The following is a 15,690-nucleotide window of genomic DNA, read 5'->3' as shown; positions in this document are numbered from 1 at the left end:
GAGGAACACACACTGGCTGAATAGTTGAATTTCATGTTTATTAAAGTTTGCAAGAAGAAAAGATTAACTGAAATGAGCTATACGTGAAAGATTTTGCACTCTGCATTGTGTCTTTATTCAACAGTAAGAATAAAGGTAAGATTTTTTTGTCTTCACAGCAGATAAATTACAATTCACAATCATGTTTGTGTTTTTACGATCATGGTTATTTTGTATTCAAGCCCACTTTTAATGCCATAAAATCAGCAGTATCATATATATCACACTGTCCTTCATGATTTATATCCTGTTCAGTTTAAAAGCTTCCCCTGTACTTCACACCTTAACTGTTTTTCCTGTCTAATACAAGTGAAAAAGTAAAAACAGTGAACTCTTGCCCTGTTAATTACAAAGTGCAACTAGCAACAGAAGGCTGTTCGCGTGCGAACTTGTGGTGGCATTTGCTCTCTGGTCGTCATTATGACACAGAGCTGTGCACAGCATCAATAACTTAACATTTCTTGGATGAGTGAACTTTTGCTCGTGTGTTTACATTCTCATTACTGTGTTGTCTTTTCACATCTGTGCAGCTCCTGTGGTCAGTTGCTGCTGACACACAAAGGAGTGCCAGAAGTCGTTGTGTTCATTAAGTCCTGTGTGGTTTCCCACTTTAACCTCGTTTCCAAATACCGTATGATGTCTTTGGGTCATAAAAAACACAGATTTATGGAGCAAGACCAGAAGCCAACATTCACCTAGTTACTAAAGGCCACTGCATGCTATAATGGAAAACTATACAAGCCTTGGTTAAATCTAAGCTTGAACTTTGTATTTGCCTCCTGCTTTTTTAACCAAATATGGCCATGAACACATTTAGTAACTTTTTTAATGTAGTACTTTGTCCTTAAGAGGTATTTCACTTTGAGTATTTCTGACCACTGTTTTATCTAAGCTGGGAAAGTGGAAAGAAACAGCTTTTTTTGGAGGGAATGTTTGAAGAGCTGAATTCTAAGAAAATATCATGCTAGACTTTTCTTATGATTCTTGTGAGTTTAGTGTTTGGCACTGCAGCTACTCGTTATACAGGTCCAGCGTCTTTTGTCAGGGTGTCTTTGGTCCTAATTATGCAAACTAAAATGCAAATGAGGGTCTAACCACTGCAGGGTTCGTGAGGAGGTAGACAGACAACACTGCACGTAGAGCATTAGTGTACATATGAGTGTCAGCAGCAGGGCATCAGCAATACACACCTTGGGGAGAGCAATTTCACACCAGCAATGACTGTTAAATCAGCCACATAGAGTCCCAACCTTGCAGAATTAACTGAAATCACTCCTCTGTGTGGCTCCCAATCGATGCGGGCACTTATTCGGGTTGACAATCGATCAGAACGCTGGTAGAAGGGGTCACATGGTCTCCATAAAATGGGAATCACATGGTGCAACAGAGGCAGGTGAGGCTGCAGTGGGCTTTTTAAAAACAGCACTTAGTGATTTGACTTAGTGGAGCGCCTGGAGAGAGAGGATAGAGCCACACAGAGGCTCTGTCAGAGCTCAGATTGGGGTTTTTTTGTAGAAGCTTGTGTTTATTCTGCTAGAAAGTGATGCAGGAGAGGAGATGGCCACTACACAGCAGGCAGGCAGGGCTGCAAAGGGTTTGGAGGAGTTTCCTCCTCTGTTGCTGTGGTCGACACCAAGAGGAGAACCTGGACATGGAGGCCCTAATTGTTGTACCGGTCAGTGGGATCTTAATGCTCAACGTCTGATGCCTTTACAGTTAACTTACTGTATTTTGTTGGTCCGCCTGTTAATGCTATTAGACAAATCACTGAGGGAGTGGTGGTAGCACTGGATGGGGATTTGTGTATTGATGTTCTTTGCCTTGCTCAAGGCTGGGGTCGTTTCTGTTATTTTTGCTGCATTTGAAAAAAAACTGCATTTTAAGAAACTCACTGAGTGTGAATATGTTGCGACTTTTTCTCCTACCAAACCTGGTGAGAATCTTTTTGAGGAAGTTGTAATTTGCCACTCAGACACAAATTATTATACAATAAAGCCTGATTGGCTTGATTGCCAAACCGCACTCATTAGTGTGTACAGCAGCCACTAATGTATGCATAAACACTTCTCTGTCTAAATTAACAGCTACTTTATTGTATGAATATTCTGGACTTAATTAGGATATTTTTGTTGCCTTGCATCAAGTGGAGTGACAGTCATTTTACTTTGTTTTAAACAACAACTTAATGCAAGTGCTTGGTTTGGTTTTGCTTAATTAATGATTTTTTAAGGGAAAATTGTGTGTCAGTGCTCACATGAGGCTTTACTTTTTAAGTTGGGGATGTATTCTGTTATGTGTACTGATCTATACCAATTTCTAAGGTAACTTAGGACAAACTACTGCTAGCAGTGCTTAAAGTGAGCTGGTACTCACCAACATGCAGTCCTGGCACTCCTACATTTTACTATTTGGTGTACCATCAATCAACAACTCCCAAAACTCAATGATTTTTTGGGAGTCACAGAATCTTATGGGTCACAGATTTCGGTGTTACACCCATTCTCTTTTCTGCCCTCACCATATTGGGTTCTCTGGGCAATTTATAATGGCCTGAAATAAAGTACATTATCCAGGGCCGCTGGCAGCACTATGTAAGCTATCCAGGGGACACTACATGAAAGGGCAACACAAAGAGAACACAAACAGAATCAGAAAATGCCACAACACAGCTTTGAAAAGCAGCTCCTATGTTGCTAAATGGCCGAAACACAATTTTGGAACTCATCCGCTATGGTCTGACAACAAGTTAGCCTTATATTAGCTTTTTTAAAAATGTATATGCATTTATATGTAGATATCTGTGTATAGAGATTAGCTGAAACGTGTGGCACACAAAAAAGGAAGTTTTGGCCCGCATGTCTGCTTGCTACACCATGTCTGTGGAAAATTGCCCATTTCCCCCAGAGGATTATTGTTGTCAGAGCGAGCCAGTGCATTACGAAATTGATGTAATGCTATAAGAACTTTTAGCTGTTCTAATGAGTGTTGGCTGTTGTGTGTAAATTAAATATTAAAACAGAAAGAACATGTTGCTGTTTTAAATCATTAAAAACCACAGTATCTTCTCTGTTTTTCATCAAATACATACTGGAAAAGTGGAGGGTGAATTGTGTAGCAGTGCATGAATATTAATCCTCATCGCAAGAAGTAAGTTACTTGTATGTTTTTGGCTAATGTTTGTATCTTGCTCTTTCTTATTATGGTGTTTGCTTAAGTATAAGCAATGAGCACTTTCCATGTTTTCATCTCCTCACGGATAAATCAACTCTTGGCTCTTAACCCAGTCCCTGTAAAGTTACCTCTATCCCACTTGTCATACTATCCTACCTCCATTATGAAGAACATCCTCACCATCCTGTCCCTTTCTCCTCAGGTGTTGTCTCTAGGTGCTGACGTGCTACCAGAGTACAAGCTCCAGGCCCCACGCATCCACAAATGGACAATCCTCCACTACAGCCCTTTCAAAGCAGTATGGGACTGGGTCATTCTGCTGCTGGTCATCTACACCGCCATCTTTACACCGTACTCAGCCGCTTTCCTTCTCAACGAGGTGGAGGAAGAGCGGAGGAGAACCTGTGGCTACACCTGCAATCCGCTCAATGTGGTGGACCTGGTGGTGGATGTCATGTTCATCGTGGACATCCTCATCAACTTTAGGACCACCTACGTCAACCACAATGACGAGGTGGTCAGCCACCCGGGACGCATCGCACAGCACTATTTCAAGGGCTGGTTCCTCATTGACATCGTGGCTGCCATCCCCTTCGATCTGCTCATATTCCGCTCCGGCTCTGAGGAGGTGAGAAAGCAGGGGACACAGTGGATGTCAGTGGCATCACAACATCAAAATCAAATCTCCCAATGTTTTCTAACAAGAAAAATATGCCTTTTTTTTACAACAGACAAAAGGTCAAACGTCAAAATGGTGTGTAATAATGGCTCCTTCCGCTTCACCTTTCAGGATGTTATGCCAGTCATATTATCAGTTACACCGTCCGTTTCCTGCCACAACAAATGTCAAAATGCTGTGAAAAGCTATGTTTTATTTAGCAGGTATTTAGTAGTGTGGTTCTATCTTGGCTGCAATGACAAAATGTTTGTGTCTTGTGGGTCTAGTGTTTAAGACGTATACTATATAAGCACAGTGTCCTTAGTAGAGTTGTTCTAAAACTGCCTGAAATGCTGGATTGGGTATTGGTGAGTACATGAGTCCATGCACCAATCCGATACCACATAACTTATTGATAAACTTTAAAGTAGTTTCACACCCAGATACAATGGCTGTTTTCCTGAAAGTCAATTCTTCTTTGCTGCTCTAAATCAGTAGCCTACACAGCAAGTTGCACTGTGCAGCCACTGGCAACTACTGTTTTAACACCCAGATACAAGAAATTGACATCAAAGAACCAGTGGTGATGAAGGCCAACTGTGTTGCCTCAAGAAGTCTGTGTCTTGGCCAAAAAGTTGCACTTGAACACTCTGCAACCACTACAGCCAATGGCCAATTAGCATGTACATTCCGCACCTACGTGACAGGAAATAACTCTCCATACTAGGAGGCCGTCTCTAAGTCTGCATTCATCATTCAAAAGGGAAACTGGAAGACCAACAGGACAGGTCCAAGACACCATTTAGCCAGTTAGCACATTAACAACACAACTTTATATTGAAAGAACAAAGGATATTTACCGTGTGCTAGCAAAAAAATAACACAAACAACTACAAACTGTTTCTGCTAAAGAGCTTAATGATGGTTAAAAAAATAATCTTACCTGATATAACAACTTTGTTTTGATCTCACGTCCTCTTGACATGCCTCTAGTCATTTCTTTGTTTTCCTCAGTTCCATTTCTCTTCCCATTCACAGAGCTAAACTGCTAATCAGAGTGATATCATTCACAAATGGTTCCACTGTCTCCAATGCTTATCAACATGCTAAATTGGCCAAAAAAAACTGACAAGGGCCGAAAAGATGCCAACAGTATGGGCCACACTGCAAAAACAAGGGTGACAGACGCTCACTGACAACCCAATATTAACTAATGACTGAACATTGTCTTTGTGTGTTAGGGCCCTTAGAGCTGTGAAGAGGAATTGAGTTCTGGTAACAGTGTAATGTTAGCTGTTGAAAAATGTCATAAATCTGTAGTATTGGATCTGTACTTGTTATTGGCCAATACGCAAGTTCAGGTATAGGAATGGGCACCAGAAGGAAAAAATGGTATCGGACCATTTGTAGTCATCAGTTTGAATCTGATTTTGGACATTGTTGCATAACCCCCTCTCTCCCTGCGTTTTCTGTCTCTATCTCCAATGTCCCTATGAAACAGGGGTATAAATGATAAGGTGCTCACTCATATGGCACTGTAAAATGACAGTACCATAGTAGATAACAAGGACAGAAGACCCAATGAGTATGTTACAGTTTTTCATAAAGACCAATGAAAAAAACTTTTAAGAAACCCCTTTGAGTTACAGATGCTACAGGAACAGAGGCTAAATAAGTAGGTAGGACTCCCGCTCTCTATTGAATCATCGCTAAAACATTCAAAGTTGGACGAATATAAAAAGGTTTGATGATACTCTGCTGAGACATTGACCCCATTTGAATGAGCACACCCCTTGCAAATACATCAGCTATTCAGGCAGTGTCAGATTTCCTTCATACCATCGACCAGAATTGGTTATTGAATTATCTGGAAAAAAGAAATAGGTCATGCAGTTGCAGAATCGTTGTTAATTTATACAGCAATTAGTCTAAACATTTGTTAGCAACATTTAGACTTTTGAGATACAGTTAATCCATTTGTTGTCTAAACATCTTGCATAGTTTACTGATTTGTCCAACAAAGTGGTGGAGTATGGGACGTTAAGTGTCAGGTCTGTGTGTGTGTGTGTGCCAATGCGTTGCACGATAGAACCTTCCATTAATGTCTCAGTACACTTTATAACTGCAGCAGAAAGTCAGTGATTAATGTTACTGGTTATTTTAGACTGGAACAAAAGCTTGCTAATATCACTAACATGAGGTCTTCTCTTCTCTCTCTCCACCAGCCTCAGACAACCACTCTGATTGGCCTACTGAAAACAGCCAGACTGCTGAGATTGGTACGAGTGGCCAGGAAGTTGGACCGCTACTCAGAATATGGAGCTGCAGTCCTTTTCCTCCTCATGTGTACCTTTGCCCTCATCGCTCATTGGCTGGCCTGTATCTGGTATGCCATCGGCAACGTGGAGCGCACCGGCTCTGCCCGCATCAGAGGCATGAAGATCGGCTGGCTGGACAACTTGGCTGAACAGATTGGTAAACAGTACAATGACAGTGACGCAGCCTCGGGCCCCTCCATCAAGGACAAGTATGTTACAGCCCTGTACTTCACCTTCAGCAGCCTGACCAGTGTGGGTTTTGGGAACGTCTCACCCAACACCAACCCAGAGAAGATCTTCTCCATCTGTGTCATGCTCATAGGCTGTGAGTAGAATGGGAATGAGTCTGATATCAGAGCACCCACTTGAACAAATACAATATGTCTATTTTTAAAGCAGCTGTAGGTGAATGTTAATAATTGTCTGCATGTGCAAGTGAGAGGCAGAATCAAGATTCAAAACCTTGGTCACCAAGGTTTTGAATCTTGATTGTGGCAGATTTTTTTTGTGATATGATTGAACCAGCTGATGACCAGTATTTTGTTTTTTTTTTAGATTTTAGTTCGTCTTCATATTCTTATCATTTTCAGGCTATACAATAGAATTATTCTGTGTCTCCCAAAGACTAATGTGTATGTCAGTGTGGAAAGAATGTGAGACTAAAACTCTTATATAGAAATTACAAAATTCTTCAGGGTGTCACACCCTTTAAAGCATATGTTCAGTATTTTTCAACCTGGACCCTATTTTCCTATGTTTTTGTGTCAAAGTATCTAATAGGAACAACAGTTCATGACACTGGTCCATTACTGAGTGAGAGAGCTCCAGACAGCAGCCCGAAACAGGCTGCAATGTAACCACTCTGTTGCATGTTTGCACCTTGAATGTATGTCTACTAAAAGCTTGTTTTTGCTTGTTTTTGTCAGTGACAGGCTCCGATTATTATATTATTAGTGTCTGAAAACATTATGGAAGGATCCTGACCGAAATAGATGTTATTGTTAAAGACTAAGGTCCTTTTTGGTTTAACCAGAAACATCCCTGAAATCCCTATCTCCAAACCCACCAGACTCCATTTATATATACAGTAATTTTTACATTATAAAACACTTAATTCAGAATTGACAGGAACAAAATGAAACTCACAAAAACTGTCTCGGTTCTACTTTCAACTGTTCCAACAATTATCAGCGTTAGTTTGGTTGGAATAAACCCTTAATTCATCAAGTTAGATGTGAAAATATGCTGGCTCTAGTGGCTTTGGAGGTAGCAATTTCAGTGATGTTTCTGGCCAAACAAAAAGGTTTATTTTTTTCCCATAATGTTGTCAGACACTTAAAATAATAATCTGAACCTGTCAGTGACAAAAAGAAGCACTTTTAGTGGACATGCATTGATGGTGCGAACATTCCCCAAATGGGTGCATTGCAGCTTGCTGTCTACAGCACTCACAGTCGATACTGGACCAATTTTAAACATGGATGTTAGTTACTTAGACACAAGAACATGGAAAAATAGGGTCCAAGTTAAAATATATCAAACCCTATCCTTTAAAGGCCAGGTGACCTATGCATGTATTTGCTCACACATTAAACTCTGGTAAAGTAGATTCCTCTTTCTTAAAATCAGGCATTAATCTTCAAAAACATCCAGAGGCAATTCTTTTTTTTTTTAGGTTTAAAACACTTTATACAGCTTTGTTTAATTATTATTTCAACGAAACACCCATACTGCTCTTAAATATTTGCAACAAAACAAAAACAAACAAAAGTAACTTAATGAATTTCATCTGTCAATATTGTGTTTAAATTATCTATTTTCTGAAATGATTTTACAACATAGATGTAATACCAGCATGTTGCCAAAGGACTTAATTTAAAATACAGAATTGTTCGCATTGTGCCACTTGTTTTAAAAATGTGAAATAGAAAACAGTACATTTATCAGTTCCTCTGACATACAGTATCTCTGTGGTCTTTCCCATGCAGCTCTGATGTACGCCAGTATCTTTGGTAATGTATCGGCCATCATTCAGAGACTGTATTCAGGGACAGCCCGGTACCACACTCAGATGCTGCGGGTCAAAGAGTTCATCCGTTTCCACCAGATCCCAGGAGGCCTGAGACAGAGGTTGGAGGAGTACTTCCAACATGCCTGGTCCTATACTAACGGCATCGACATGAACGCTGTAGGTCAAGTAAGATATTCATGCACATACATGGTCCTGCACCAGTTCACATATTATTTGGGTAGAAACACTTTTTTATTGAACAGTGGATGTTGAGACAGTTTAGAAAGACAGAATGGTTGCTTTATATATTCATATAAAGACTTTAAATTAAAAATTACAGTTTTGTTTTTCAAAAGCAATAATACGTGAGGGGGTATAGCTCAGTGGTAGAGCATTTGACTGCAGATCAAGAGGTCCCCAGTTCAAATCTGGGTGCCCCCTAGCTCCATCTTTTGTGTACATAATCCCAAACCACAACTGTTGTACTGGCCACTCAGCTGGAACAAATGTTGAGCACTCATGATGCATGTTAAATATCTGTGTAAAATATGCCTCAATCAAACCTCGGGGCATGTAGTGTACTTTTTCTTTTTTTTTAGATTTGTCATCAACATATACTGTAGGACTATACATGCATTTGTTATGCTAGTCTCAAAATAAATTATTGGCAGAACATGCCTAAAAACTCCTAGGCACTGAAGTGGATGGTAAAAATAAGCATCCTTACAAAACTTTTATGATATACCAGGATGTTTTAGCACTCTCGTTTTCCTCTGGTTGTCTTTTTATATATCCCATTGACGTTTGCAGCATTACCTCACATATTCTGTTTGACCTACATTGGTTGTTTGCCTTGTTCTTTGCTGTGGCAATGACCCAGTTTTCCCACATTGAACTCTCATGTAACCTTACACTTTAATTAACATAAATGCAGGTTTTCACTATGTTGCATCGCAAGTGGATTCACTTTCAGAATTGAGATTTGTTTTTTTATATTTTTCATATTTTCGAACAAAACCTTTATCACAGTCAGCTTTCTTACCTCTTCTTTGAGCATATGTTGGGATTCATATGTGCTACTGTGAACATGAAATAAAACATTTTATGAAATCAGTAGGGGGTATAGCTCAGTGGTAGAGCATTTGACTGCAGATCAAGAGGTCCCCAGTTCAACTCTGGGTGCTCCCTTCTCATTTAAACATGGATGAGTGTTTCCAGTGAGGCTGAAGCATTGGGAGATGGCATTTTTAGTGATGATGTGCGTCATATCGCTGCTTAGGCTACTATCAGCACTGAAGCATGACACAGCCTGAGAGCAGCATTAGCGCCTGCCAATTCAATGTGAGAATAGATAATCACTTGGAGCCGCTGTCCGTTGCGTCCCCCCAACCCCGAATCAATCTGACACAATCTGCTCTCCTCCTCTCACCCTGATGTTTCTTTATTATGTATCTTTCAGATTCAGTTTTCTGTTTTTAGGTTACAAGGTTTTAAAAGATACACGACAAATGGATTCAGGAAAAAATGTATAAATATCATGGAGAATTATTAACAGTAGATTCACCCAATGCCCTCTGTTGCCCCACAGGTTTTAAAGGGTTTCCCTGAGTGTCTACAGGCTGACATCTGCCTCCATTTGAACCGCAGCTTGCTGCAGAACTGTAAAGCTTTTCGAGGTGCCAACAAAGGCTGTTTGCGGGCTCTAGCCATGCGATTCAAAACCACCCACGCTCCACCAGGTGACACTCTGGTCCACAGTGGGGACATTCTCACCGCCCTCTACTTCATTTCCAGAGGCTCTATAGAGATCCTCAGGGACGACGTAGTGGTGGCCATACTAGGTGAGCTGCAAGCCACTGTGGAGTTCCTGTTTACTGTGTCCTTTTTTCTGTAAGGTTGCAAATCGGTCATTATTGTAATTATCAGTCACTCATTTAAATATTCAACAAATTATTTCACTAATAAAATGTCAAAAATAATGACCAGTGCCCATTACAAACAACCAAACTATAAAATGAAATCTTGAAATTGCAATAAAAATCTTCATTTTACTCTTCTGACACACTGTAACCACAGCGTGTCGCTAATTTGTGTGTGTGTGTGTGTGTGTGAGTGTGAGTGTGTGTTGCCAGAGGTGTTTGGGCAGAGCTCCACTTCCATTTCACAGTGGCATTGATCATCAATAGGGTCAGCACTCACATCCAGGGCTACATAGGTCATTTCTTTTTTAGCTGAGTTTGGGGGGATCATTAATTTGTTTTGAGCAGCAGAGCTGCTGACAATTAATGTCACTCCATTGCTTTGTTTCTCATTTGTTTTGAATCAGATTCATCCATCAAAATGTTATCAGTTAACTTTCTTCACTATTAATAGCAGTCGCTTGCTCACTTGGTTAAATATCTATTGATAAACTCTTTGTGTTTTCCCATCCTCTTTTTTCCTTTTGCTGATGTTTCTGTAGGAAAGAACGATATCTTTGGTGAGCCCATCAGTCTGTATGGGAGGCCAGGTAAATCCAGCGCTGACGTCAGGGCGTTGACCTACTGCGACCTTCACAAGATCCTGAGAGATGACCTGCTGGAAGTGCTGGACATGTATCCCGACTTCGCTGACATGTTCTGGAACAACTTGGAGATCACCTTCAACCTGAGAGATGTGAGTGCCACCAGAGGGCGATGTCACACATTAAAAACACCATCCTATTAACAAATCGCATAATCTGTGCTTTTGCTTTTGCCTTGAAACCTAAGAAAACCTGTTTTGTCCAGTTTTATAAACAAACATGGTGCATATACATTCAACATTTCCCACCATGATTTATTGTGTGTATACGTTAGCCGTCATAAGCAGGCCTAAATTCATTCCTACCCCACGAAACATTTGCAAAGTCTTTTAAAAATGCCTTGAAACCTACATATTTTGGATCGGCTTGCATTCCTTTTTTTAAAATGCCCTTTTACTGGCATGTCTCAACCTTACTGAACTGCCTCTATGCACAGCACACTCAGCAAAGCATTGCTCTATAGCACCACAGGTGGTCAGTCACAAAGTCCACAGGGCACCTTAAAGATGTGAAATCAAAAAGATGACATCTCTTAGTCATACCTGCTTAGACGATCTCTTCTCAGCTTTATTTCGTATCCCTATCCTTGATTACGTGATTATCCTTGAAAGATTACTTTTGATGTATCTACCATGTCTTGGCCTGTTGTTTGTGTGAGATCCGGTGTGTATTTCTGAATTTCTGAGGCTCATATGTATCAGGTAGATAGAATACACCAGCCAACCCCGAGCAAGGACTCTGAATGTGGCTACCGCCGGACAAGGCATCGCAGAAGCTCCCTGCGTCGTCGAAACCGACCAGGTGAGTGAGGGTTGTTGCTTTAAAAATTTTCATGTTTCTACTCTGTCGGATCTCCATATTGCCTCATGCTGGTTGTCCTGTGACAATGTCTGTACAGATGGCATGGACCGTGAAGACTCTTACCCTGATCAGTCCTGTCCAATGGTAAACCACCACCAAGGCACGATGGCAGGATCCCACTGGGAAGACCTCTGCAGCAGCCCAAGCATCTGTTCTCAGTCTAGTGATGAGGAGATGAAGCCCATGGGGCACAGCAAGGGGGAGCTGTATCCCAGCGGGGGTGACACCAGAGACTATCCCCCAGCTGTGGTCAACCTCCTGCCTCACAGTGGACCCTCAGCAGGGATGGGACCGCCTGTAGACCTCGGTGGTCCACCATACTCAGGTAAAAACTACCCACAACCCCTTCACCAGTCATGTCAGGATAGTCTTCAATAGACTAGACAGAGCTTTTAAACATTTTAGAGGTCAGAAGAATTTTTAAATCACAATTCTATCAGTGCCTCCTTCAGAATTTGCTCTTGAGATTCTTTCCCTGTCAGATCAGGTTTATTCAATGGCAGTTTTTGCAACACACTTTTTCCTACATGTCTTCCTTTACTCTGAGGGCAACATCAGATGCTGCCATCCATCTCCACATGTGCTAGGCATCATGACTAATATAATAAAACAGAAGAATGAAATCTCCTTCCCTAACCTTTTTTAGTCACACGGAGGTGTAGTGTCTGATTTGTGATGAGTGGGGTTTTGATTAAGACCTCAAATTTTCATGCCAGGGAAAGTCCAGCGCACTTAAAATTCAAGTCCAAAGTGTATATGCAAGTAATAAACATACTATAAAATAAACTAATAATTAATCCAACAAAATCTGAGATTTGAACCAAAAAGAAATGTTTAAGAAAAGTTCATATTGTTTTGCAAAGTGCAACCAAAGAGTGTATTTCTATGTGTGAAATTTTTTAAGTGGCAGTGACTGTAAGCAAAATAATACAACAATAATAAAATCTAAATAGGATTTAGACTTGTAGTTTGTAATACAGAATACTTGTTACACAGATACAAATGTGTCACTATACCTTTAAAATTCCAGCTCTTCCAGTACTAGTAAAAATAGAACTGAAACTAAAAGAAGAAAAGTAAAAGTAAAAGTAACATCTGCAAAAAGCAACAGTCAAAAATAAACTAACAAGCAGAATCTGAATAACTGAAATGAAACATTTACCAAAACTAGTAAAAATACATCATAAAAAATCGAAAATGATATGAACATAAAGACTAAATCAAAAATCTAGAGTACAAATTGTCTGCTTCTCATCTCATACTCACATTGCATGATTTTCTTGAACAACAGACAATAAAGTGTTTCAGAAATTCAAGGCAGATTCTTGCTCCTCTGCACAGCAGCAGCCCCCATCAGCATGTCTGGCCTGTATAGCTATTGGCCAGATCGCAGAGCCAGCCAGTTCTCGGACAGCCAGGGACGACCGTCCTCTGTCAGGGCCAGTTTCCATCCTCCACCCTGCGCTGAGGATCGGCCCAGTGAGTTGGAGTCCAGATTGGAGCTGCTGCAGTCCCAGCTGAACAGGTGGGTTGTTTTTATGAAAAGAGGGGGCACCCGGATTTGAACCGGGGACCTCTTGATCTGCAGTCAAATGCTCTACCACTGAGCTATACCCCCTACTGAGTGTAAAGGATGGGTGTTAACATTTTCTATTATTACCAACAGCCTGTCTTTACCTCCACGTCATACTTAGGAAAGCTCCTCCCTTCCTCCCCTGCTGTGTTTACATATCAGTTCCCAGCTGATTGTGTGCATGGTGACTAGCAATGTGACTAGCATATGTATGAGAGAGAGGGAGACGAGAGAGGAGGTGGGAAAGACAGATAAGAAAGGGTCAAAGGTGGGAGTAAAAATTTTAGAAACATTTTATATAAAGTCAGTCATGCATGTGCTTCCTTCCCTCCTTTTACATGCCTGTCCTCATGTATGCGTGTGATAGAAACTGTAGAGAGAGCAAGAGAGAAACCTAGTGGACATTTTTGAAAAAGCAGATGAAAGGACTCTATAAAAAGATTATGACACACTCCATCCACCATCAAAACAGCAATAGTGTAATTTAAAGATGCATGTTTTTCTGTTCATGAGGACAAATTCCTAATGTCTTTCTTTATCCTGCCAAGGCTGGAGACTCGTATGACAGCAGACATCAACGTGATCCTGCAGCTCCTCCAGAGACAGATGGCCCCAGTGCCTCCGGCCTACAGCGCTGTGTCCCCAAGCCCTCACCCGCCTCACCCCACCACCCTGTACAGCACAGGAACACCCACAATCCACACTGTCCCTCCAATCCAGCCAGTACAGATCGACAGCACTGCCTCACTGCTGCAGGTGTTGTGTTCACTTTACTTACTAACAGTTATCAGACGTTTGACGCTCTGAGGTCATTCAGTTTGGGATCCTTATGGACTAATTCCAGTTACACTGAGAAAAAAAATCCTTTGACTTTTAAATTAAAGTAATGGTTTGACATTTCGGAGAATTCGCTTTTATGCCTCTGCGCTGGTAAAAGCCTTACTGGAGGTATTTTTTTTTGGGGGGTTGCTCCCATACTTACATCCATCCTATTTTCATGACTGTGATATCTATAGACATCCACTTGGACTCAACAGTTAACTGATTTTGTGGTTAAAGGTCATTGTGACCTCACAAAATGTGGTTTTGGCCATAACTCAAGAATTCATGTGCTAATAATGACAACATTTCACACAAATGTCTAACAGGATAAAAAGAATGAGTGATGACATTATATATCTAAAAGGTCAAAGGTCAGCTTCACTGTGAAATCATAGTTTTCTGCAAAAACACTTTTCCGGCCATTATTCAGTGTCTTAACTCAGGAACAGAATGGGAGACTTTTGGTCAAATACTAAAATGGTGACACTAATTTTGGGTGTTCACCTTGAATCTGTGCTGAACGATAGATCTTCTGTGCTGCTGGGTTGACGATTTGTGTGAAGCATCTATGTTTTATAATTTGTAGCTTTTTTTGCAGAAACATCCATATATGTCTATGAAGTACTGTCTATTGTCATGGCTACACATGAGTCTGGACAGACATGGATGTAAACTGTAACTGCAACTTGACTGGTTCGCAGAGGCATACAACTGTGAGGCGGTTATTTGAATTCTGGCTTTGTACAAAGGTAACACAAACCAACTACCAGCACCCTTAAAAAAGATGACAATGACAGTAGTCACGGGTATTTACCATCTCCAGCTCCCATTGTCAGTGATTGAAACATGACACTTAGGTGGACACGCTAATTTTGCCCCTTTTCTGGTACAACCATGGGTAACTTCTGCAACTCTTTGTCATCTTAGCAACAAATTCTGTCGATCTTGAGCATGGTCTGTGATGAGCGTCATTATAGATTACTCAGCACAGTGTTTGAAAAAGAGACTGAATAAGTAACAGATATAAAAGAGAAGTAAATATCACAACATTTTCACTCTATGCTGCTTTCTTCTGTTTACTTACCTGTTTTCCAACAAGTTCGTGAAGTTTAACATGATTTGGGAAAAAAGGGGTCTGTCACCTATTTTAAGCAGGTGTCAGCAAACACGTGTGCTAATTTGGGTGGGAAATGTGGATTACTCATAGTCTATGTAAAAAGATGGATGTAGCAACCCTGACATAACCCACTGAGTTGCGGACTCCTGTTTTGAAGCCTCGAGTTTGGCCCGTTGGCCATCACCATCTCAGTGTTTGTGGAGCCAAATTTAGATTAGAGGTTGGAGGTGTGTTGGAGCAATGGGCAGATCTGACTAAAAGACTGAGTGATGCCTCGCATATGTGTATCTTTAAGCCTTAGATAAATGTAAATGCATGAGATACATAAAAATTCTCAGCCCGTACAGTTGTCACGATAGTTGAAATTAGCTATAGAGACTAAAACCCGTTTTTTTCACTAGGCTGTAAAGGTGTTTATTTCTGCTGTAAAGTTGGGCAGTTTAACATGGATATGTATGGGAATTCACTCGCTTCTGGAGCTAGCCTCAAGTGGGCATTCAAGGAACTGCAGTTTTTGGCACTTCTGCATTAACTTCATTTTATCTAGGTTGCCTCTT

At 40.8% G+C, this 15,690-nt stretch overlaps 1 protein-coding gene and 3 non-coding genes across 7 annotated transcripts in view; 3 read left to right on the top strand and 1 right to left on the bottom strand.

The window, feature by feature from the left end:
• kcnh6a (potassium voltage-gated channel, subfamily H (eag-related), member 6a) overlaps positions 1–15,690 on the top strand; it is a 36,159-nt gene that overhangs the window by 18,618 nt on the left and 1,851 nt on the right. Inside the window, exons 7-15 of one of the 4 annotated variants that reach the window (XM_078161336.1) lie at positions 3,413–3,838; positions 6,094–6,511; positions 8,175–8,374; positions 9,786–10,038; positions 10,659–10,852; positions 11,447–11,561; positions 11,659–11,946; positions 12,966–13,146; positions 13,743–13,950. In XM_078161336.1, coding sequence (XP_078017462.1) covers positions 3,413–3,838; positions 6,094–6,511; positions 8,175–8,374; positions 9,786–10,038; positions 10,659–10,852; positions 11,447–11,561; positions 11,659–11,946; positions 12,966–13,146; positions 13,743–13,950 — 2,283 coding nt within the window. Of the gene's footprint in view, positions 1–3,412; positions 3,839–6,093; positions 6,512–8,174; positions 8,375–9,785; positions 10,039–10,658; positions 10,853–11,446; positions 11,562–11,658; positions 11,947–12,962; positions 13,147–13,742; positions 13,951–15,690 lie in introns of all 4 variants that reach the window. The other 3 variants (XM_033643707.2, XM_033643711.2, XM_033643710.2) reach the window with 3 other exon arrangements.
• Positions 8,567–8,638, top strand: trnac-gca (transfer RNA cysteine (anticodon GCA)). The gene has a single exon. It is a non-coding gene; the product is annotated as a tRNA-Cys (tRNA).
• trnac-gca (transfer RNA cysteine (anticodon GCA)) lies at positions 9,314–9,385 on the top strand. The gene has a single exon. It is a non-coding gene; the product is annotated as a tRNA-Cys (tRNA).
• Positions 13,168–13,239, bottom strand: trnac-gca (transfer RNA cysteine (anticodon GCA)). The gene has a single exon. It is a non-coding gene; the product is annotated as a tRNA-Cys (tRNA).

The sequence above is a fragment of the Epinephelus lanceolatus genome, chromosome 18, assembly GCF_041903045.1.
Source record: "Epinephelus lanceolatus isolate andai-2023 chromosome 18, ASM4190304v1, whole genome shotgun sequence".
NCBI lineage: Eukaryota > Metazoa > Chordata > Actinopteri > Perciformes > Serranidae > Epinephelus > Epinephelus lanceolatus.
Note: the sequence above shows the minus strand (reverse complement) of the source record. Positions and strands in the feature narration are given on the sequence as shown.